General features: G+C 40.5%; 1 protein-coding gene across 1 annotated transcript in view; it reads left to right on the forward strand.

The window, feature by feature from the left end:
* Nucleotides 1-4,180, forward strand: part of LOC140187851 (uncharacterized) — a 135,572-nt gene extending 131,392 nt beyond the window's left edge. The window contains exon 15 of the mRNA XM_072243648.1: nucleotides 3,660-4,180. Within this exon, the coding sequence (XP_072099749.1) occupies nucleotides 3,660-3,811 (152 nt within the window). The 3' untranslated portion in view covers nucleotides 3,812-4,180. The remainder of the gene's footprint in view (nucleotides 1-3,659) is intronic.
* The last annotated feature ends 16,344 nt before the right edge of the window (nucleotides 4,181-20,524 follow it).

A 20,524-nucleotide genomic window follows, 5' to 3' on the forward strand; every position in this document is an offset into this window, starting at 1 on the left:
AATGATGGAACAGAGTTACCAAATACACGTGGACTAAGATGTTAACAGTCCTGTGCTCTCACCAGTGGGATCATCAGTTGATCTGCCACCTGTCTTCAGGAGTTTCGGCCCACTTATGATCAAGACTCCCTCGAGGTGGTGAGCCAGCAGTGCTAAAGCACCACCTCCCACTGGTGAGCTTAAAAACTTGGCATCTTCCATCCAACAGATAGTCTACTCTTCAGGTGTCTATGCAACTACTGAAGGGTTTGCAAGATAAGTATACACTGTCTGACTATCTGCCCCTCTGGACATACTTGGTCCACACCCATGCTGATCCTTTCTCTGCTGCCTCAGCTACAGACCTGCTGGTTGACTTGATCTCTCTCCTTGTGAAGTCAAGGTCACGCAGCCACTTCTGGAGAGTGAACGCAATAAACCCATGGCAGCCTACTTGGAATGGATAGCATGAGACCTTCCACCCTCTGTCTCTGCACTCTGATCTTAATTCTGCATACTTGGTTAACTTGCGCTCATGGGCTTCATCGATGTTGTCTTCCCAGGGAACTGTGAGTTCACCAATAACCGCTTCTCTACTGGTGTCAGACCATACGATTATATCTGGACGCAATGTGGTGAAAGCTAATTGCTCTGGGAAACTGCTTTTCCCATCCAGATCGGCCTTGACACACCAATCATTGGCTGAAGAAAGTATGCTTGATTGTGAGCCTGCGCTGTACACCCTTGACTTGGAGCCTTCTTTCACAAATGATATGCGATGTTCTGTGCAGCATGGGGCATGAGATAAGTTGTGCTGCAGCACTCTCCGCTCAACTGCTTCTGTTACAACTTTGAGAACGTTGTTATGTCTCTAAGTGTACATGCCGCTGGAAAGATTGACTCTGCATGCACTCAAGATATGTTGAAGTGTTCCCTTCTCGCCACAAGCAGCACACCTGCCTGTCTTATCTTCATACCAGGTGCTGAGGTTGGCAGGTGTTGGGAGCAGATCGTACGCTGCTCTGCATAAAAAAGAAATGCGGAGCGGTTCCATCTGCCACAGAACATTCCAAGATAGGTGTCATTGTTCAACACTTTCCCACCGGGTCCAAGCCCCTTGTTTGGCCAGGCCAGCTGTTTTAGTTAACCTCTTCTCCTCTTCTACCTCTAATATTTCTTGTGTTACAAGCTCACGGCGCTCCTTACCTGTAGAAGATGATCACCACTTGTGGGTTGTCCATCCAAGTCCCTGGCGGTCTAGCTGGATAGATCCAACCGTCTCCTTGTGCTTCAATCTAGACTCTGCCTCATCAACTGCTACATGGGCTGACCGCTTCCTGCCTGATCTCACATCCGGCTGCCTGTGCTTGATGACAGGGTCTTTTGAGTCTCGAAGCATCAAGAATGATCTTACCTTGGCTACCTTGACCTCTCAACAAGGAATTGCACTGGGATGGTAAGCTTTGTCTGGCTACTGTGGATTGCAACATTGGTGAGGCTGCTCGGTACTCCAAGCCACTTCTTCACATACTTGTTGATCTTCCATTCCATTGCCTCAACGTGGGACATTGCCACTTCATAGACAGTTAGTGGCCACATTATCCGTGGCATCAGTCTGTACTGCAAGCACCACAACTTCAACTTGCCAGGCAAGCCACACTTGTCAACATACATCAGACCTTTGCTGATCTGTTCTCCTGTCTCTTGAACCCTCTTGGTGCCTCTCAGCTCCTCTGTGTACCATCGCCCGAGGCTCTTAACTGGTTGGTCCTGAATGGATGGAATCTCCTCTCCACAAAGGATGAAATGAAAGTCAACCAGCTTTCCTCTCCTAAGAACAAGGCTCCTTGACTTCTTGGTCTTGAACTTCATTCTTCCCCAATCCATTAGCTCCTCGAGTCTAGATAGTACATTTTCCACTGCCTCCGTGCTAGGACCCAAAAGGGTAAGATCATCCTTGAAGGCTCGTATTGGTGGTAACTCCTCTCCACCATCAAGTGCGACACCTGGTCCCACTGATTCTACAGCCCTCACAATAACTTCCATGGCTAACACAGAAAGGATGGGTAAAAATTGCACATCCCATTGGGATTCCAACATCCAAGCTCTGCCACCTAGTTGTAAACTGCTGAGTGGAAAACTTCATCCGGAAATCGTTGTAGTGCTGCTTAACAAAGTTCCTCACCTTAGCAGGAATCCATAGGAATTCCATCGCAAACTCAATCAGGACATGGGGAACAGAACCATATGCATTTGCCAGATCAAGCCAAACTACAGCCAGATTTCTTTTCAACCTTTTTGACTCCTGGATGGTATGCCATATCATACTGGAATGCTCAAGGCATCCTGGGAAGCCTGGTATTCCTGCCTTCTGCACAGATGTATTGCCATTCTCAATCACAAATGAAGATATTCTTTCTTCCAGAATGCCAAACATAATCTTCCCCTCTACATTCAGGAGTGAAATTGGTCAGAACTGATTCAATGTAGAAGAATTCTCTTCCTTTGGGATATATACTCCTTCAGCCTCACTCCATGACAAAGGAACAACATTTTGTCTCCACACCACCTTTAACAATCTCCATAAGTATTTCCTCAGCTCTTCACAGTTCTTGAACACCTCATACGGCACTCCATTAGGTCCTGGCACTGAACCTGACCTTGCCTTTCTGATGAACTGTTCGACTTCTGCCAGTTTGGGTTCTGACAGATCGAACTTGACACCTGGCTTGGTAGGCTTCACAAGCCCTGAAATGTCAAGCAAAGGAGCCTCCTGCTGTTTGTTAGAGTAAGTGCTTGCTAGGTGATCCTCAAGTTCTTGTTGAGAGATGTTAAGCTGCCCGCTCTTACTTTGTTCAGTTTCTTTGTGAACTCGTGAGGGTTCTCAAAGAACGATTTTCTTGCCTTTTCTCTCTTCTATAGTTATTTATCCTCTACAGCTCGTCGGATGATTGCATTTGTTACATTAATGACTAGAAGATTCATTTTATTGAATTGGAAAGAGATCAATCCTCCTACTACATTTCAATAGTTTTCCCAAACTATATCTTATTAAAATTTAGAAAAAAATCAGAAGTGTCACTTTTGATTCTTCGGTTAAATTTGAAAAGACTTGGAGGCCATTTATTCAACATTTTCACATGATATAGCTTGCCCTTTTCTGAATCCTTTTTATTAACCTAAAATATATGGACAGAGGAGCGGAGTTAATGACATTAATGATTGTATTCGATGTAATATAATAGCCCAGCCTTGTTTAGTTTTGGTTAGTTTAGTTTTTGGTTCAGTTTAGTCTAGTTTTTTTCTCTAATTTGAGGTTTTTTTCCTTGATATTTTTTCATTTTTCTTCTCATCATGTTTAATTATATTAGGAGTTTGGGAGGCCTAAAATACTTGTATTATGTGTAGTTTTTATTTGCACATGTTAATTACCAATAGTGTAATCCCAAACTCTTTGTACTAGTATTGTTGCTATGTTTATGAATTTGAAAATTAATAAAAAGATTAAAAAAGAAAGAAGTATAAGTATGAAATAGAATGTGCAGAAATATCAGCATGTACTTACAATGTAAACAGCATTATAAAATGAGGTTTGAAGTGTAGTCGGTGCAATGCATTGACTGAAGTAATCGATAGGAATTTTAAAATCATTAAAAACTCCTCAACCTCCTGTTTTCCAGATATCAGACCTGACCAAGTGTGGAAATCTGGCTCTCTCGCTCTCTATTATCTGTATCACTGGGCATATGTCTGCTTCACACTGATAAACCTTAATTCAAGTTCTGGACACTTCTACAAACCTCCATCCGTTTGTCATCTGCCTTCAGTGTGAGAGAAGTTCACTTGATGATACACAGTCTGGGAGAAAAATTATTCCCAGCGAATACCTTAAAACTCTAATGTTCCATTTGAAATTTGAAATTTAAATAAATACTGGGTTGATTCATTAATAATGTTTGTAAACACTGGCTAAGAACTGGTGAGTGTTGTGCATGTAATGAATATTGAAACTCATCAATGTTCCGAACTGCAGAGGTGAAATCAATGAAATGGTTTTATTTGGAACTATCACCCTGTAATTAAAATGAATAATAGAAACAGGATTCGCCCTTTCTGATCTATGGTAGTGATTATATTTCATATGTACTTTTTTCCTCGCTAATTATAATTATCAGTAATTACGTATCCTATCTTGCCCTATCACTATACCCCTTTGCCCAGTAATATACAACATCTTCCTTCAAATCCATCACTGTTACCTGATTCAATAGCCTTATATGGTAACACATACCATGTTAGTAACACATTCTAATTATTTAGTGTATAATTCTGTGAAAGTATAAGAGCAACTTTATATATTTATTGAGTACAATGCCACCTAGCAATCCCCCTATTTAATCTTAGCCTAATCACAGGATAATTTACCATAACCAATTAACCCATCAACCAGTATGTCTTTGGACAGAGAGGAAACTGGAGTCGTAGGGAGAACGTGCAAATTCCTTACAGGCAGTGGCGGAAATTAGACCCAGGTCATCTATATTGTAAAGTGTTGTGCTATGCTATCGTGCTGCCCCAAACAGTGTGTTAAACAACATGCAAGCCAAACAGCATGTGGTTCTTTAACCCAATGTACCATCCATTATAAACATGTCAGCAATAGATCTCTATTGAAATCCATTAGGAGATCAGACAACCTTTGCACTAATGTTTCTGATCTAATGCCTGAAAGAAAGAAACGTTATTGAATTTCAACCTTTTCGCTCAGTTTTTGCCATATTGATTTTATCGAGGACTACACTTCCTACCCATCCCTAATCACCTGTGTGAAAATATGACTGGATGATGAGATTCAGGACTTAGATCCAGCAATAATAAAGGATGATGGTGTGTGTCTGAGTGACAAACATTCAGGCTGTTTCCTGATAGAATTACTGTTCCTGTTCTTCATGGGAGTAGACGCTGACATTCAAATGCCGCTTGACTTGCTGCATTCTTCCAGCATTCATTTCTGTGATCTAGATTTCTGCATTCTCTTTTGTCTTCTGTCTGTCCTAAGTGGTCCATGTGATTAACTGCAACACACAAAATGCAGTAGGAACTCAGCAGGTCAGGCAGCATCTTTGAAAATGAATAGACAGTCAATGTTTCAGGCCGAGACCCTTCTTCAGGACTGGAAAGGAAGGGGGAAGATGCCAGAATTAAAGAGTGGGGGGAAGGGGAGGGAAGGGAAGGGAAGGTCTGCGTTCTGTGGAATGAACACAGCAGCCATGATGAGAAAATAGTTCACGGACAATATTTAGGATGACCGAAGGGTTGTCAATTAAATGGGCTTCCTTGTCTTGGAAAGTGCTGAACTTGGAGAGTGTAGGTGAGTTGTCTTCACTCAGATAGTGGTAGGGTATTCCACCGCGCTCCTGACTTGCTGTATGTAAATGATGGAAAGGTTTTGAGTTATCAGTGGTTGAGTTATTTTTACATCTTGTCCGAGGATCATCACCTAGTCATGGTAGAGAGGCTTGTGAGTTCAAGAGATCCCAAGAGCGATGCCATCTGAATTTTAGCCATCTAGTGCTTAGTTCCTGGTAGGGTCACCCAAGGGCGGAGTTTCAGACCAACCAAGACCTCAACGGTGGAATTGTCAGAAGATGATGATACATCACCATCTTCACCAGCAGTGAAGGTGGAGGAAGGCTGCAACCATGAAGTGTCCCCAGTCATCTTGTATTCCATTCCAATGGACTGTGACCTCGATCTGACAAGGACGGTGTGGAGACTGTCCATGCATCAACCTCCCCATGTTAAACAAAGTCATACACATTCTCCATTAAGGGAAGCACCCTAACATCCCGGTTATGTAAATCCCAGATCGGCCTCTACACCCATCTGAGGACCAGTAGACAATCCCTTTGGAGAACGTTACACTCGAGTTGAGTGATCACACTCCTATTACTATTTGTATTTGCTTTTGTCATACTCTAGTAGCACCTCAAGTTGAGATTCTGCTCAATGGTGACTTCCCCTCTTTCCTCCTATTTACTTAGAGTTACAATGAAGTCTGAAGCTAAACAGTTCTGGCAAATCCTTAAAAGAGCATTGACAAACAGCTTATTGTTGAGTAGATGGTGTTTGATAACATTGTTGATAGTATTAACCACCATACCTCATTTCATTGACTGGCTGAATGGGATTTAAACTGTCTGGTAGCAGACAAGATAAATCTGTGCAATATCCCAAAATGTCCAGTGTTGTAAATGTACTGGAACAGTTTGGCTGGGTGTGTAGTTAAGATTGAAACACAAGTATTCAATAATAGAGACAGCCCCAAGCTTTTGCTGTACTCAGTGCACTCAGCCATTTCTTAATATGTGCACTAATCAAATTAGCTGATGGTTGGCTTCTCATAAGCTGAATTATCCATATGGCCCTTATGTTTGAATGTGGTTGCAAATGCTAAAGTCATGCCTTTCTATAATTGGCATTTACTGAACCTGACTCAGATTAGAGGAATGCTAAAGGGACTTTTTTTTCTGAGATTAGACTTATTTTCTGTTCTGGCACTGTATTAATTGATAATAGATAGAAAATAAATGGTATCATTTATCAATCCATTCCATTTTACCTGGATAGGAGTATCACTTTTGATAATTAGTAAAGGAATCATCAAATAATGCACATATACTGTAGTTAGATTGCAAAATATTGACATACATGCCATTTTCTATCCATTATCAATTAATGCAGTGCTAAAACAGAATATAAATCACCCTGTCTCAACCTTTTTGCCCTGGAGGAACCCTTGAGATAATTTTCAGGTCTCAGGGAACCCTTCCCTGCATAAGATTATTATATCTACAGCTCACGGTACATCAGTGTGATCAGTAAGTTGAAGATACAGTATAGTAATCCAAAAATAATTGTCGATGCTCTTTTGAGTAGAGAATGAATTTTTAGCATACCCCTCTTGAAATTAATCAGTTTCTTCCCCTTTCATAAATTTTAAAAACTCATAAGGCAAACATAAATTTCTCAGTTCTGGATTGAACGAGATAAACACAAGTGGGTATCACCTTCAACTGAAATGAGATGATTTCTGTCCTTGCTCTTAATGCTTGTTAAACAAGAAGACACTTGTTCACATGTTAGAAGTTGAAAACTGCAGAAAAATGTTCACTATTTTCCTATGAATGGCAAGATACTCTTCTTTCACAGAAATCCAGAACTTGTCCAGGGGCAGGTCAGTAAATCTCATCCTGAGTGCACGATCAGAGTGCAGCTCACAAAGCTCTTCCCCTTCTCTCAAAGTCAAGTTCTCAGGCTGAGCAGAACATTCAGAGAAAGGGTCCCTCACCCAGTCACACACTTGTGTTGAAATGGAAGAAAAATACTGCTCAATTTTGTTCTGTAGTTCTTCCAGATGATTTTCAGTAAGACTTGAGACTTTCTCATATCCTCTCAAGCTTAAGCAGCGGAAACATTTTAAGATTTCCTTTTGCAGCATGATTTTTCCGAAGATTCAGTTTCCTTTTAAATCCAAGAATCTTCTCACTTGAAGTCAAAACATTTTCTCCAGGACCTTGCAGAGACTTGTTTAACTGGTTCATATGATCAAAAATGTCTGCTAAATAGGCTAGTTTCTGCAGCCATTCTTCATTTTCAAAGCACTCAGCAAAATCTGACCTACTATTTTCTTGAAAGTACCCCTGCAATTCACCTTTCAGCTCAAACACCCTGTTGAGAACTCTTCCTCTGCTAAGCCATTGGATTTCTGTGTGTAGCAGGAGATTGGTGTGCTCTTTGTCCAGGTTTTCACACAATTTTTTAAACCTTCTCTAGTGAATCAGTCTTAAAGCTACTAAATAACTTGCTTCCTTATCCTTTTACTGACTGTGACTTTATTTTCAAAAACTTTAATCTGTTTGTTCGTTTTAAAATAATCCGCACTTTTACATGCCATATGGCTGTGATTTGTAGTTAAGTGTCTTTTCAATCTTGCTGGAGCTGTTGCTACATTTGTAAGTTGTTTGCCACAGACTGAGCATGATGGAATAGGACAACTCGGATCACCAGTCCAGGTAAAAACCATCAGTAAGTAGCTTTCATTGTAAAGACAAACTTTTTTGTGTCTGTTGTTGCATTAGTGCAGTGAAATGACTCAGAAGATTGTAATTCTTCATCATTAACCTTATCAGAATTGTCCATAGGCTTAGGCCTAGAATCCTGCTCCTCCACCTCATGCCTCCTCTTCAAAGATCACCACACTGGACCATCTTTAGAATGAAAATTTCCCTCCAATTTTCTACCACACTGGTACTTTGCTCGCTCCCATAAATCAGTCGGCGACACATAAGGGAAGTTGGGGGAGGTAATTCAGGAGTGAGAGGCTGATGTCACAGGCCCCAAGTTGGGTGAGTCCATTCAATGCTTGGAAAATGCACTTCATGCTCCTCATCAGCCGGCCATCCTCCACTCCGAACAATACAGCGTCCACCAATTATCAATGGCCTCCCCATCTCATGTCAAAAACTGAGAATGGACCCAACCAAATAAACACAATCCTACTGCGCACTGCCACACTGGGCTGAGATTGCTAATGGGGCTGCTCGGTCACTGCCTACCACTGCAAGCACTAGCATCGCGTGTTGTGCAAATGTGTTTTTTTTAATCATGATCTCTTGCAGATACCCGAGCAACCTCTCCTGAAACCCTAGGGTTCCATGGAACCCTGGTTGAAAAACCCTGCTCTAAGTAAATCGGATTCTACTGCTTTTGATTTATTTAAAAATATACACCGATGTATCAACTGTGCATGAAGGTTGAAATCATTTTGCTCACTTGATATTTTTGCATTCTCTGAACTATTTTCTGTCTATTTCTAAAAAAGTGCATTTTACTTTATGTAACAAGTTTATTATACATAGAATAAAACAAGAATTGCTAGAAATATTCTGTTAGGCTGTACCTATGGAGTGAGAAAGAACATTTTACTATTTTTCAAAAAAATGACAGCAGAGCACAAGAGGTTATTTGGCCCATAACATCTATATTGTCTCCCAACAAAGCAATTCCATTTTACCTCTTGCTCATTCCCTGTATCCCTGAGACCAGTCTTTCTCACATGCCCATCAGCTCCCTTTTGATTCTTTTGTCTGGGTGAGGAGTGTTTTAAGTGATCAATTAACTCACCAGCATGTCTTTGGAAACTGGAAGGAGACTCGAACACCAAGAGAAATCCAAAACAAACACAGGGAAAATGTTAAGCTTCCATACAGATTGAACCTGAGGTCAAAATCAAACCTAAGTCAGTCCAGAACACCACCAAGTGCTATGCCTTCCAGTAATCGTAACTTTACATGGACCATAGGTACCAGGTAGCGCCATATCGCACAATAGAATTTCTTGGCAGGCAATGGAGATGATAACATGAGTTGTATGGCTTAAAAAGAAAATAAAGACTTGCATGTAAATAGCATTTTTCATGATCTCGGTTTGCATCATACTAGTACTTTTGAAGTATAGTCAATGTAATGTGGGAAATACATAACAGCACAATCCTGTAAACAGCAGTACCAGATAATTTGCTTATTTTTATCTTGGCTACAGTCAAGATTCTGAGGAAAATAACCTACTTTTCTGAATATTATTGTGGGATATTCTCTGTCACAAAAAATTATTGTAGGGCAGCACAGAAGCATATGGTTAGCACAATTGCTTCAATTGCCAGTGATCAGAGGATCAGGGTTTAATTCCTGTCACCGTCTGTAAGTCTGTATATTTTCCCAGCGACCGCGTACGGATTCGAAAGACGTATGGTTATGGTTAGGGTTAGTAAGTTCTGGCATGCTATGTTGGCGCTGGAGGCGTGGTGACATTTGCAGGCTGTCCAGCATAGTCCTCAGATTGTGTTGGTCATTGACACAAAATGTCAGATTGCACCGTACATGTGACAAATAAAGCTAATTTTTAATCTTGTATCTATCTGATAAGGTGGGAAGAATCTTAATTTAATGTCTTATCCAAAAGGTAGTATCCAACAGTACCACATACTTTCAATAATACAGGTTGCTACCTCTTATCTGAAGTCCAAAAATCTAAAAACCTATAAAATCCAAATTTTTTTTGAGCACTGACTGATATGACATCACAAATGGAAAAATCCAATCCTGGCGATGTCCATGTCTCTGTGCATCACAGACAGTTCTGAGAAGTGACCTCACATATGTGAAACAGCCTGGTTTCCTTGGCTGCGTAAGCCTAAGGAAGACAACTTCCAGCCTCGGCAGACTTGTAAGATTGAGGCGCACTCCCACCCCAAACCCCGGCTTGTGTGGATGCTGTGTTATTTACTACCCTGTTACAAATTAGTGCCACGAAATAACAGTCTGTACACTGCATACGATTAAAAGATTATATTTATGAATCTTAATTCGACTAAAGGGTTAGTAAAGAAAAGAACAAAAAAAAAGAAAAGGGCCCATTTTAATTAAACAGCCAAATATGCACAAGTTGGAGCTCAAAGTTTCTCCATAGTCACAGATCATCAATCGATCTCACCCCTGGCTTCGTCGAATCACGGTCCCACTCCAGGTCAAACCCTATGACCTCTACTCTCCCACGTCTTCCCTCTTCATCTCCTCTCAAACAAAAACCCCAAGTCCAACCTTACTGTCCCTCACCAGAGAAAACTCCCCTTAATTCAACCATCCTAACTGGATAGCAGACATTTCTCCTTATCTCTTATCTTCAACAATAACCCAAACAGGCTGAAAACAGAACAGACTGCTCTTACAGAACTGCTAAATGAAATACATACAGCATAACAGTAAAAATATGAACCAGGGCATTACATATGTAATGGACAGATTAATGAAAAATAGAAAAACAATGCATAAAGTAAAAAATGAAGATCTCAATATGTATTGAAAGAGTGGATTCGTCAGTATCGGAATAAGCATATGCAGCTTAATGATATGCTGATCATGAAACAAGCAAAGATCTATCATGACATACTGAAAATTAAAAATAATTGTTTCATCTACAAAATTATTAAAAATATTATATAAAACTACCACCCCTCCCCCCCATTGTAGTTGCTGTGGAATAGGTGACTGTTTAAAATCGATGGCAGATATGAAACCAATCGCAGCACTGAAACCTGCTTATAGACACAGACCGAGGTGATCAATCAACTCTTACAGTCTGTAAAGGGTTCAGTACCATCACATCAGACTGCCTCAGCAGCAGACTGTTCACTGTGAGCTTTGCGCCAGCTCTACATAAGCTGGACATGTAATGTAAATAGCTTTTATGTTTAGTCTTGTGTTCCATCCCCAAGGTATCTCACTACATAGGTGCAAATACTCCAAAATCCAGATCACTTCCAGCTCCAAGCATTCCGAATAAGGGATGTTCAACCTGCTCATATATGTAGAATTGTTTGCTAAATATTGAGCGTCAGAGAAGTCTAGGGTTAGGGTGCAGAAACACAATGGTACATAATTCAGTAAAGAAACAGCCACTAGAAATGAGCAAGATTACACCCAATGTCATCAGTACTCTGATATCAAGTTTTGTACGGATAAGTAATAGACTGGAACAAAGTATAGTAGCAAGGACTTGGAGTTCTAAAAGGCATTTCCATCCTTGATTGACAGATCTTCAATGCCACTAAATTTATTCCATGCTGAGAGAAGATCCATGCTAAGGAAACATTTAATCTTTCATCATTCGCCCTGAACTTTATTGAATAAGCTGGATGATAAGTATTATATGAGCTGAGTTATTTGTGCTCTTTCAGCAGCTTGATATATTGTAACATAAATGTCAACTCACTTATTAAAATATGGAACTGTGAGTGCAAATGACATCTGATAACGTTGGCTGTGAGGACTTTAATAACAGAGTGGCAACGATCCTTGTATCTTCAAAGCATGTGACAGCAATGGCAAAGACAGCCATTCAAAGTTAGCATCTCACAAAGTACAACTTCTGTAGACTACTTTTAGCCTTTACGCTTTTCAGCTAATTTTAAAAGAACTGGCAAGGGATGCTTTCCTGTGTTTTAGTTTGAAACAAAAGTATTTTTAAGCTTAAATGTCACTTTTTATATCTGATTTCAGCAGCTTGATAACTGTGCAAAACCAGTTCAACATCTTCAGAACAAGGGGGAGTGAAGCTTTGAAACTTTAGAAATACATTTGTAGATTATTTACGTAGTGTTCACCTCAATCTCTTTGCAAATGCCAAGTGATCGGCAGATATGCATTTATTCATCTTGACCTTAACAATCTGTAGCTTTGCTTTCTCCAGTGTCTTAATATAAACACCATAATTTAAATAAGACAACTTACACCTACAGTATATGGTGCCTTTAATAGAAAGAACTATCCCAAGGAACTAAGAGTTGTTTAAAGGTTTGATTCACTGGGGAATATTGTTATGTTAGAAATGAAATGTTAACATACAGTATATAGAAAGACTTTGCCTCCACGGTGCCACTGAAAAACGGATATCATATTTATATGGATTAAAACAGCTCGTAATTAAAAGTTATAGAAAACAAGTAAAACTGCAAATGCTGGAATTGAAACAAAAATGGAAATGCTGGAAGAACTCAGCCAGTCAGGCAGCATTAGTAGAAAGAGACACACAAGAGACTGCAGATGCTTGAATCTGGAGCAACATGTAAGAAGCTGGAGAACTTAATGGGTCGGACAGCATCTATGGAGGAAAATGGACATATGTGATTTTGGATCAGCTCAGGTTGATAAAGGGTCTTGACTTAAAATGTTGACTGTCCCACTAAGTTCGGTATGCTTCTTGTCTGTAGAAAGAGAAACCAGTTAACATTTCAGTTTGATGACCCTTTCATTATCATGGCTATCCCTCGAGGTCGAGGATGATGGCCTTCGTTCTGAAGAAGTGGCCCACAGAGTGAAGACGCCTGGGCGAGTATTTGTTTAACGTTTACTGTATGCACTCCAAGAAGTAGACGATACTTCACAAATCAACCAACTGATTCCAATGGCATGGAAACCATGATGATTGAAGCTGATGGATTTGTTGCAGCCTTCATCCACCTTCACAGCCGTTGACTTCGAAGTAACATCGTCAGCCTGTTCCACTGTTGAGGTCTTGGTTGGATTGTTCTTTGTCAGGGACCTCACCCTCGACCTTACCGCGATGGGTGACCCTACCAGCAGCATAGCTGCAGATGGCATCGCTCTCGGGATCACAGGACCACACAAGCTTCTCCACCATGACAAGGTGACAATCCACGGAGGAGTGAAGACCCTTTACCACAACCAAGTAACAATGTCTGAAATCGGGCGAAATGATGGACAGCCATTGAATAGACAGCTCCTTTGTCTGTCTAATGTGCTGCTAATGTTGTGATGTCTGGGTGATGTTGTATAGATTGGTCTACTGACTATATTGGAAAGTTAAATTGAACGTGGGACACATGAAACCACTTTACATTGATGATATAGTATGTATTTTTTTGGTTTTTGAAAAGACATTCTATTAGAGTAGTTTACCTTTATTTATTTACTTATTGACATACAGCACGGAATAGGCCCTTCAAGCCATGCTGCCCAGTAACCCTTGATTGAATCCAAGCCTATTCACAGAAGACTAATAAACCTACTAATCAGTAGGTCTTTGTGCTGTGGGACGAAACCGGAGAACCTGGAGGAAATATATGCAGTCATGGAAGAGCATACAAACTCCTTTCAGGCAGCTGCAGGAATTGAACCCAGGTCGTCGGATCTGGACTGTAAAGCGTTGTGCTAACCACTATGCTGAAGTACCTCTGCCTTGCATCTTGTTGTTATATATTTGGCTTCAAACCTTTTCCCTGACATTAATGAAACATTCTGAATTAACAATATTATGCTAAAGGTATTAATCACATTGCTCTGAATTACAATGCAGTAGGATAAAATTTCACTAATTACCGTGAGTATGAAAACTGTCCTTTCCTTAATAGTTAGGATAAGTTCTCCTATCAATCAGTAAAGACCAGCAAAAATGATTACCTCACTTCTTTACATTTAGTTATTTCTGTATTTTGAAGTTTTATACGGAAATTGTGTTTTTATTTCAAATAACTTAATGATTGGAGAAATCGCAGGCATAGAACTGAGGTACTGATATATTATGCATTGCTCTGTGAAATTTATCAATTGTAAATTGTGATATTTTAACATGCTCTGTTCTAAACTACATGGATTTTTGCTGATCATTTTTAATTAAATTGAAGATTGCATTAATCTTTCCAAATGTTATGTTTTGAAACTTCAAAACATTAAACTAATTGAAGGGAAGATATGGGGGTCCAAAATGTGAGTCTAACTACATGTTTTACTTTTTAGCAGGGTGCTCAGGTATCACGTGGTGATGTATGCAATCACACCTTTCCACATACAAACCATAAAGAATTTTTCAAATGAACAAGAATGGTTAATCAAACAATATATTTAAAATAATACTTAAATTCTACTGAAATATTAAATACACAACACCAAAGAAGAATGTACCCCAAAGGGGAACAAATCATTCACTCCTAAAATTACTTGCCCCCGACTCCAATACTAATCTGGGGTCATAGGGCTAAGGTGAAGGAAGAAGATAACCTGTATCCCATTTAATCAATATCAGTTTGAGATTCTGTATCTGTGTTTACCAACTCATAGATTTTTGTTCCCTGAGAACTGGAAAGACTGCACACGACAGCGAATAAATTTAACCTGTTGCTCCTTTCCATTTCGAATTATTTACACTTTATACTTCCAGACTTCACAAAGCAATTCATCTCTTTCAGAAACTATGTTAACTTCTCTCTCTCATTGTTCTGTGTACTGATATCCAAACAGATTTTTCCTTTTCCTTCTCAACTACAAAACTAAATTAACATTTGTGTAAACAACATATGATTTAAAGCTTTACTTGCAAAACAATTTGAATATCTTCTGCTGGGGACAATTCCCATTCATTAAGATGGGAGCATCACCACTGAGAAAGAGAACGGAATCACATTTTGAATGTCCTCTCTCAGCAGTAAATCAGTCTCGATCTCAGATTGTACAGGATGGCTCAAGGGAAAGTTTCCTCTATTGAGGTTCTGTAATATACTTTGAAATAACATCTTATTTATTTTCCCCCCAAATTCACTACAGACAGTCTTTAACCATGAATCAGAAAGGAGATCTTCTCAGTTTTGTGCTTTGGGTCCATTACCAAGATAAACTGGAAATATTGTCCAAGCTGTTTTACATTGATTATAGAGCAAAATAAGAATGTTGAATTCCCACTTAGCATTTGGGTGGGATTCAGAAATAAGTCAGGACAAGCATTACAGTTGGTGCAGCTGCGACACAGCTCCAGTAACTACGTAGGTTGAAACCTGGCCTTGAGTATCATCCATGTGGAGTTTGCACGTTCCTCATGAGATTGCACGGGTTATTTTTTTCCCAGGTGCTCTAGTTTCCTGCCATATCCAAAGATTAAAAGATACGTAAATTGCCTAGTGTAGGTGGGTCACAGGAAGATCAAGAGGAAGTTAATAGGAAGGTGAAAGAGAACAAGTCACAAGAAGAGTCTGAAAGCAATATTTTACTATTTTTACTTATTTAGAGATACAGTGCGGAATAGGCCCTTCCAATCCAATGAGCTCCTCCGCCCAGCAACCTAACCCTAGCCTAATCACAGGACAATTCACAATGGCCAGCTAACCTATTGACTGGTACATCTTTGACTGTGGGAGGAAACCAGAGTGTCTAAAGGAAATCAATGCCTTCACAGGGAAGATGCACAAACTCCTTACAGAGGACACCGGAATTGAACACTGAACTCCGACACCCCAAACTGTAACAGCGCCACGTTAACCACTACACTAACATGGTGCCCATGGACGCATCAAGAAAATGGATTCCTCCTATAGCATTTGAAAATATATGAAAGTCTGCAACGACCCAATGCTTGATCTTGTTCTTAAATGAAACAGATATGATAAATACACAATCTTTGATGGATAGTAGAGAAGACGGAGAGAACATAGTCACTTTTCCTTTAATGGATGCATTTATTATCATTATGTCTACAGAGCCAGTGTTCTGTTCCGGGTGTCAGATGTGGGATTTCCAAAAGACTACCACCCCAACGGCTATATATGCACCAGGCACATTGAGATGCAGCTCCTTAGAGACCTTGTAAGGAAACTGGAGCTGTGATAGACAGGAGCTACAGGGAGGTAGTCACCCCAAGGCTACAGGAGGCAGATATGGATGACTGTCAGGACAGAGAAAGTCAGATAGTGGAGAGCACCCCTGTGGCCGCCTCCCTCAATGATAAGTACTCTATTTTGAGTACTGTTGGTGGGGGGGGGGGGAAACGGCCTACCTGGCAGGGGAAAGCAACACTGGCTGTGCCTTTGACATGGAATCTGACCCTGTGGCTCAGAAGGGTAAAGATCTGAAGAGGATGGCAGCAGTAGTAGAGGATTCTATAGTCAGCGGGACAGATAGGTGTTCTGTGGAAGTGAAAAGGAAACATGGATGGCATTTTGCCTCCCAGGTGCCAGAGTCCACGATGGTTCTGAACGCATCCACAATATTCTGAAAAGGGAGGGTGAGCAGACAGAAGTTGTAGTACATATTGGTACCAATGATATAGGTCAAAAAAGGGAGGAGGTCCTGAAAAAAGAATGCAAGGAGTTAGGAAAGAAGCTGAGAAGCAAGACCTCAAGGGTAGTAATCTCGGGATTGCTGTCTATGCCATGCGACAGTGAGGATAGGAATATAATGATCTGGCAGATAAATGTGTGGCTGAAGAATTAGAGCAGGGACAGGGATTCAGATTTCTGGATCATTGCGACCTCTTCTGGGGTAGGTGTGACCTGTACAAAAGGGAAGGGTTGCACTTGAATCCGAGGGGGAGCAATATCCTTGCGGGCAGGCTTACTAGAGCTGTTGGGAGTGGTTTAAACTAATATGGAAGGGGGATGGGAACAAGTATGATAGAGCTGAGGATGAGCCAACAGGTTTATAAGTAGATGATAGGTGTAACATGAATGTAAGGAGAGACAAGCCAATGACTGGGTACAGATACAGACAGAGCAAAAAGTTAAATTGTACCAGAGAGACAAAATTCAAAATGGTGAAGAATGCAGGACTGAAAGTGCTGTACTTAAATGTGCGTAGATTTCAAAATAAGGTGGACGAACTTGTGGCGCAATTACAGATTGGTTGGTATGACTTTGTGGGCATTGAGATGTGGCTGAAAGAAGGCCATAGTTGGGAGCTTAACCTCAAAGGATATAACTTGTATGGAAAGGACAGGCAGGAAGCATAGGTGGTGGTCTAGCTCTGTTGGTAAGAGATGGAATTACATCTTTAGAAAGAGGTGACATTGGTTCAGAGAATGGTGAATCTTTGTGGGTGGAGTTAAGAAACTGCATGGGTAAAAAAAACATTATGAGAATCATATATAGACCTCCAAATAGTAAGCAAGATGTGGGGTTGAGATTACAAAAGGGAGATGGAAAAGGCATATAATAAGCACGTGTAATTGGGGACTTCAATATGCAAGGAGATTGGGAAAATCAGGTTGGTGTTGGATCACAAGAGAGGGAGTTTATTGAATGCTTATGAGATGGCTTTTTAGAGCAGCTGGTGCTTGAGCCTACTTGAAGAAAGGCTATCTCAAATTGGATATTATGTAATAACCCAGGTCTTATTACGGAACTTAACATAAAGGAACCCTTAGGAGACAGTGATCATAATATGATTGAATTCATACTGCAATTTGAGAGGAAGAAGCCTAAGTCACATGTATCAATATCGCAATGGGAAAGAAAATTGCAGAGGCAGGAAGAGGAGCTTGCCCAGGTGGCTTCAAGGAGAATACTGGTAGGGATGACAGCAGAGCGGAAATAGCTGAAACCTCTGGGAATAGTTCACAAGGCACAAGATAGATTTGTCCCACAGAGGGAGTAGTTCTCAAATGGCAGGGCAAGGCAACCATGGCTGACAAGGGAAGTTAAGGACTAGATAAAAGCCAAGGAAAGGGCAGATAAGGTAGCAAAAGTGAGTGGGAAATTGGGTGATTGGAAATCTTTTAAAATCCAACTAAAAAACCTAAAAAAGCTTTAAGAAGGGAAAAGATGAAATATGAGGGCAGACTAGCCAATAACATAAAGCAGGATACCAAAAGTTTTTTTCACTTATATAAAGAGTAAAAGGGAGGTGAGGGATGATATTGGACCACTGGAAAATGATGTTGGTGAGGTAGTAATGATGGACAAAGAAATGGCAGATGAACTTAATAAGTACCTTGCATCAGTTTTCACTGTGGAAGACACTTGAAATGTGCTACAGGTCCGGGAGTAACAGGGAGCAGGAGTGAGTGCCATTGCTATTTCAAAGGAAAAAGTGCTCAGCAAACTCAAAGGTCTAAAGGTGGATATGCCACCTGGAGCAGATGAACTACATCCCGGAGTCCTGAGAGAGGTTGCTGAAGAGATAATGGATGCATTGGTCATGCTCTTTCAAGAATCACTTGATTCTGGTATGGTCCCAGAGGACTGAAAGATTGCAAATGTCATTCCACTCTTTAAGAAGGGAGGAGGGCAAAAGAGAAGAAATTATAGGTCAGTTAGTCTAACTTCAGTGTTTGAGTCTATTATTAAGAATGAGGTTTCGGGGTACTTGGAGACTAATGATAAAAAAAAGTCAAAGTCAGCATGGTTTCTGTAAAGGGAAATCTTGCCTGACAAATTGGTTGGAATTTTTCAAGGAAGTAACAACCAGGGTGGACAAAGAAGAGGCAGTGGATGTCGTTTACTTGGATTTTCAGAAGGTATTTGATAAGGTGCCTCACATAAGACTGCTTAATAAGATAAAATCCTATGGTGTTACAGGAAAGATACTAGCATGGATAGAGGAGTGGCTGACAGGTAGGGGGCAGCGAGTGGGAATACTGGGGGCCTTTTCTGGTTGGCTGTCAGTGATTAGTAGTGTTCTTCAGGATTCAGTATTGGGACTACTACTTTTCACATTGTTTGTCAATGATTTGGATAACGTAATTGATGACTTTGTGGCAAAGTTTGTGGATGAAACAAAGATAGGTGGAGGGATAGGTAATGCTGAAGAACCAATGCGATTGCAGCAGAACTTAGACAAATTGGAAGAATGGACAAAAAAGTGGCAGATGGAATACAGTGTGGGAAAATGTACGATAATGCATTTTGGTAAAAGGAACTATAGTGCGGATTATTATCTAAATGGGGAGAAGGTTCAAACATCAGAGGTGCAGATGGACTTAGGAATCCTTATGCAAGATTCCCAGAAGGTTAATTTACCAGTTGAGTCTGTGGTAAAGAAGGCAAAAGCAATGTTGGCCTTTATTTCAGTGGGAATAGAAGATAAAAGCAAGGACATAATGCTGAGGCTTTATAAGACACTTGTCAAGTTGCACTTTAAGTATTGTCAACAGTTTTGGGCCCTACTTCTCAGAAAGGATGTGTTGTATTTGGACAGAGTCTAGAGGGGGTTCATGAGGATGATTCTGGGAATGAAGGGGTTCACACATGAGGAGCATTTGGCAGCTTTGGGCCTGTACTCACTGGAATTTAGAAGAACGCGTGGGGATCTCATTGAAGCCTACTGAATGTTGAAAGGACCAGATAAGGTGGATGTTTCCTGTGGTAGGGATATCCAGAATTAGAGGGCACAGCCTCAAAATTGAGGGGCAACCTTTTAGAAAAGAGGTAAGGAGGAATGGTTTTAGCCAGAGAGCAGTGAATCTCTGGAATGCTGTGCCACAGACTGCGGTGGAGGCCGTCTGTGAATATATTTAAGGCAGAAGTTGATAGTTTCCTGATTGATCGGGGCATCAAGGGATATGGCGAGGAGGCAGGTGTATGAGGTCGAGTGGGATCCAGGATCAGCCATGATGGAATGGCAGAGCAGACTCAATGGGTTGAATGGCCTAATTCTGCTCTATATCTTATGGTCTTATTATAAACAAGACTCTAATTTTGATTTTAATTTCAGTCTATGGAGATGTTGAATTAGTAACAACTCAATATGTCACTTGTATCTTTGTTCAAAGGTTAGAACATAGATCAGTGCAGCAAAGGAGCAGGCCCTTCAGCCCACGATGTCGTGCTGTATCAATTAAATTAGTAATCATATGGCTAATCTCTTCTGCCAACACAATGCTCATACTGTTCCATTTTTCTCACATTCATGTGACTAACTAAATGGCTCTCAAAGCTCTCTAAATTAGTAATCATATGGCTAAGTAAACTAATCTCTTCTGCCAACATAACACTCACAACTTTCCATTTTTCTCAGATTCATGTGAGTAGTTAAATGGCTCTTAAAGCTCTCTAGTATTTCTTCCTCTACCACCAAGCCAGGCAGTGCCTTCCAGGCACCCACCACTCTGTAAAAAAACTTGCCCCTCACATCTCCTTTGAAATTACTCTCTCTCACCTTAAATGCATGCTCTCTGGTAATAGGCATTTCACCTATAAGGACAA

Source organism: Mobula birostris, chromosome 25 (assembly GCF_030028105.1).
Source record: "Mobula birostris isolate sMobBir1 chromosome 25, sMobBir1.hap1, whole genome shotgun sequence".
NCBI lineage: Eukaryota > Metazoa > Chordata > Chondrichthyes > Myliobatiformes > Myliobatidae > Mobula > Mobula birostris.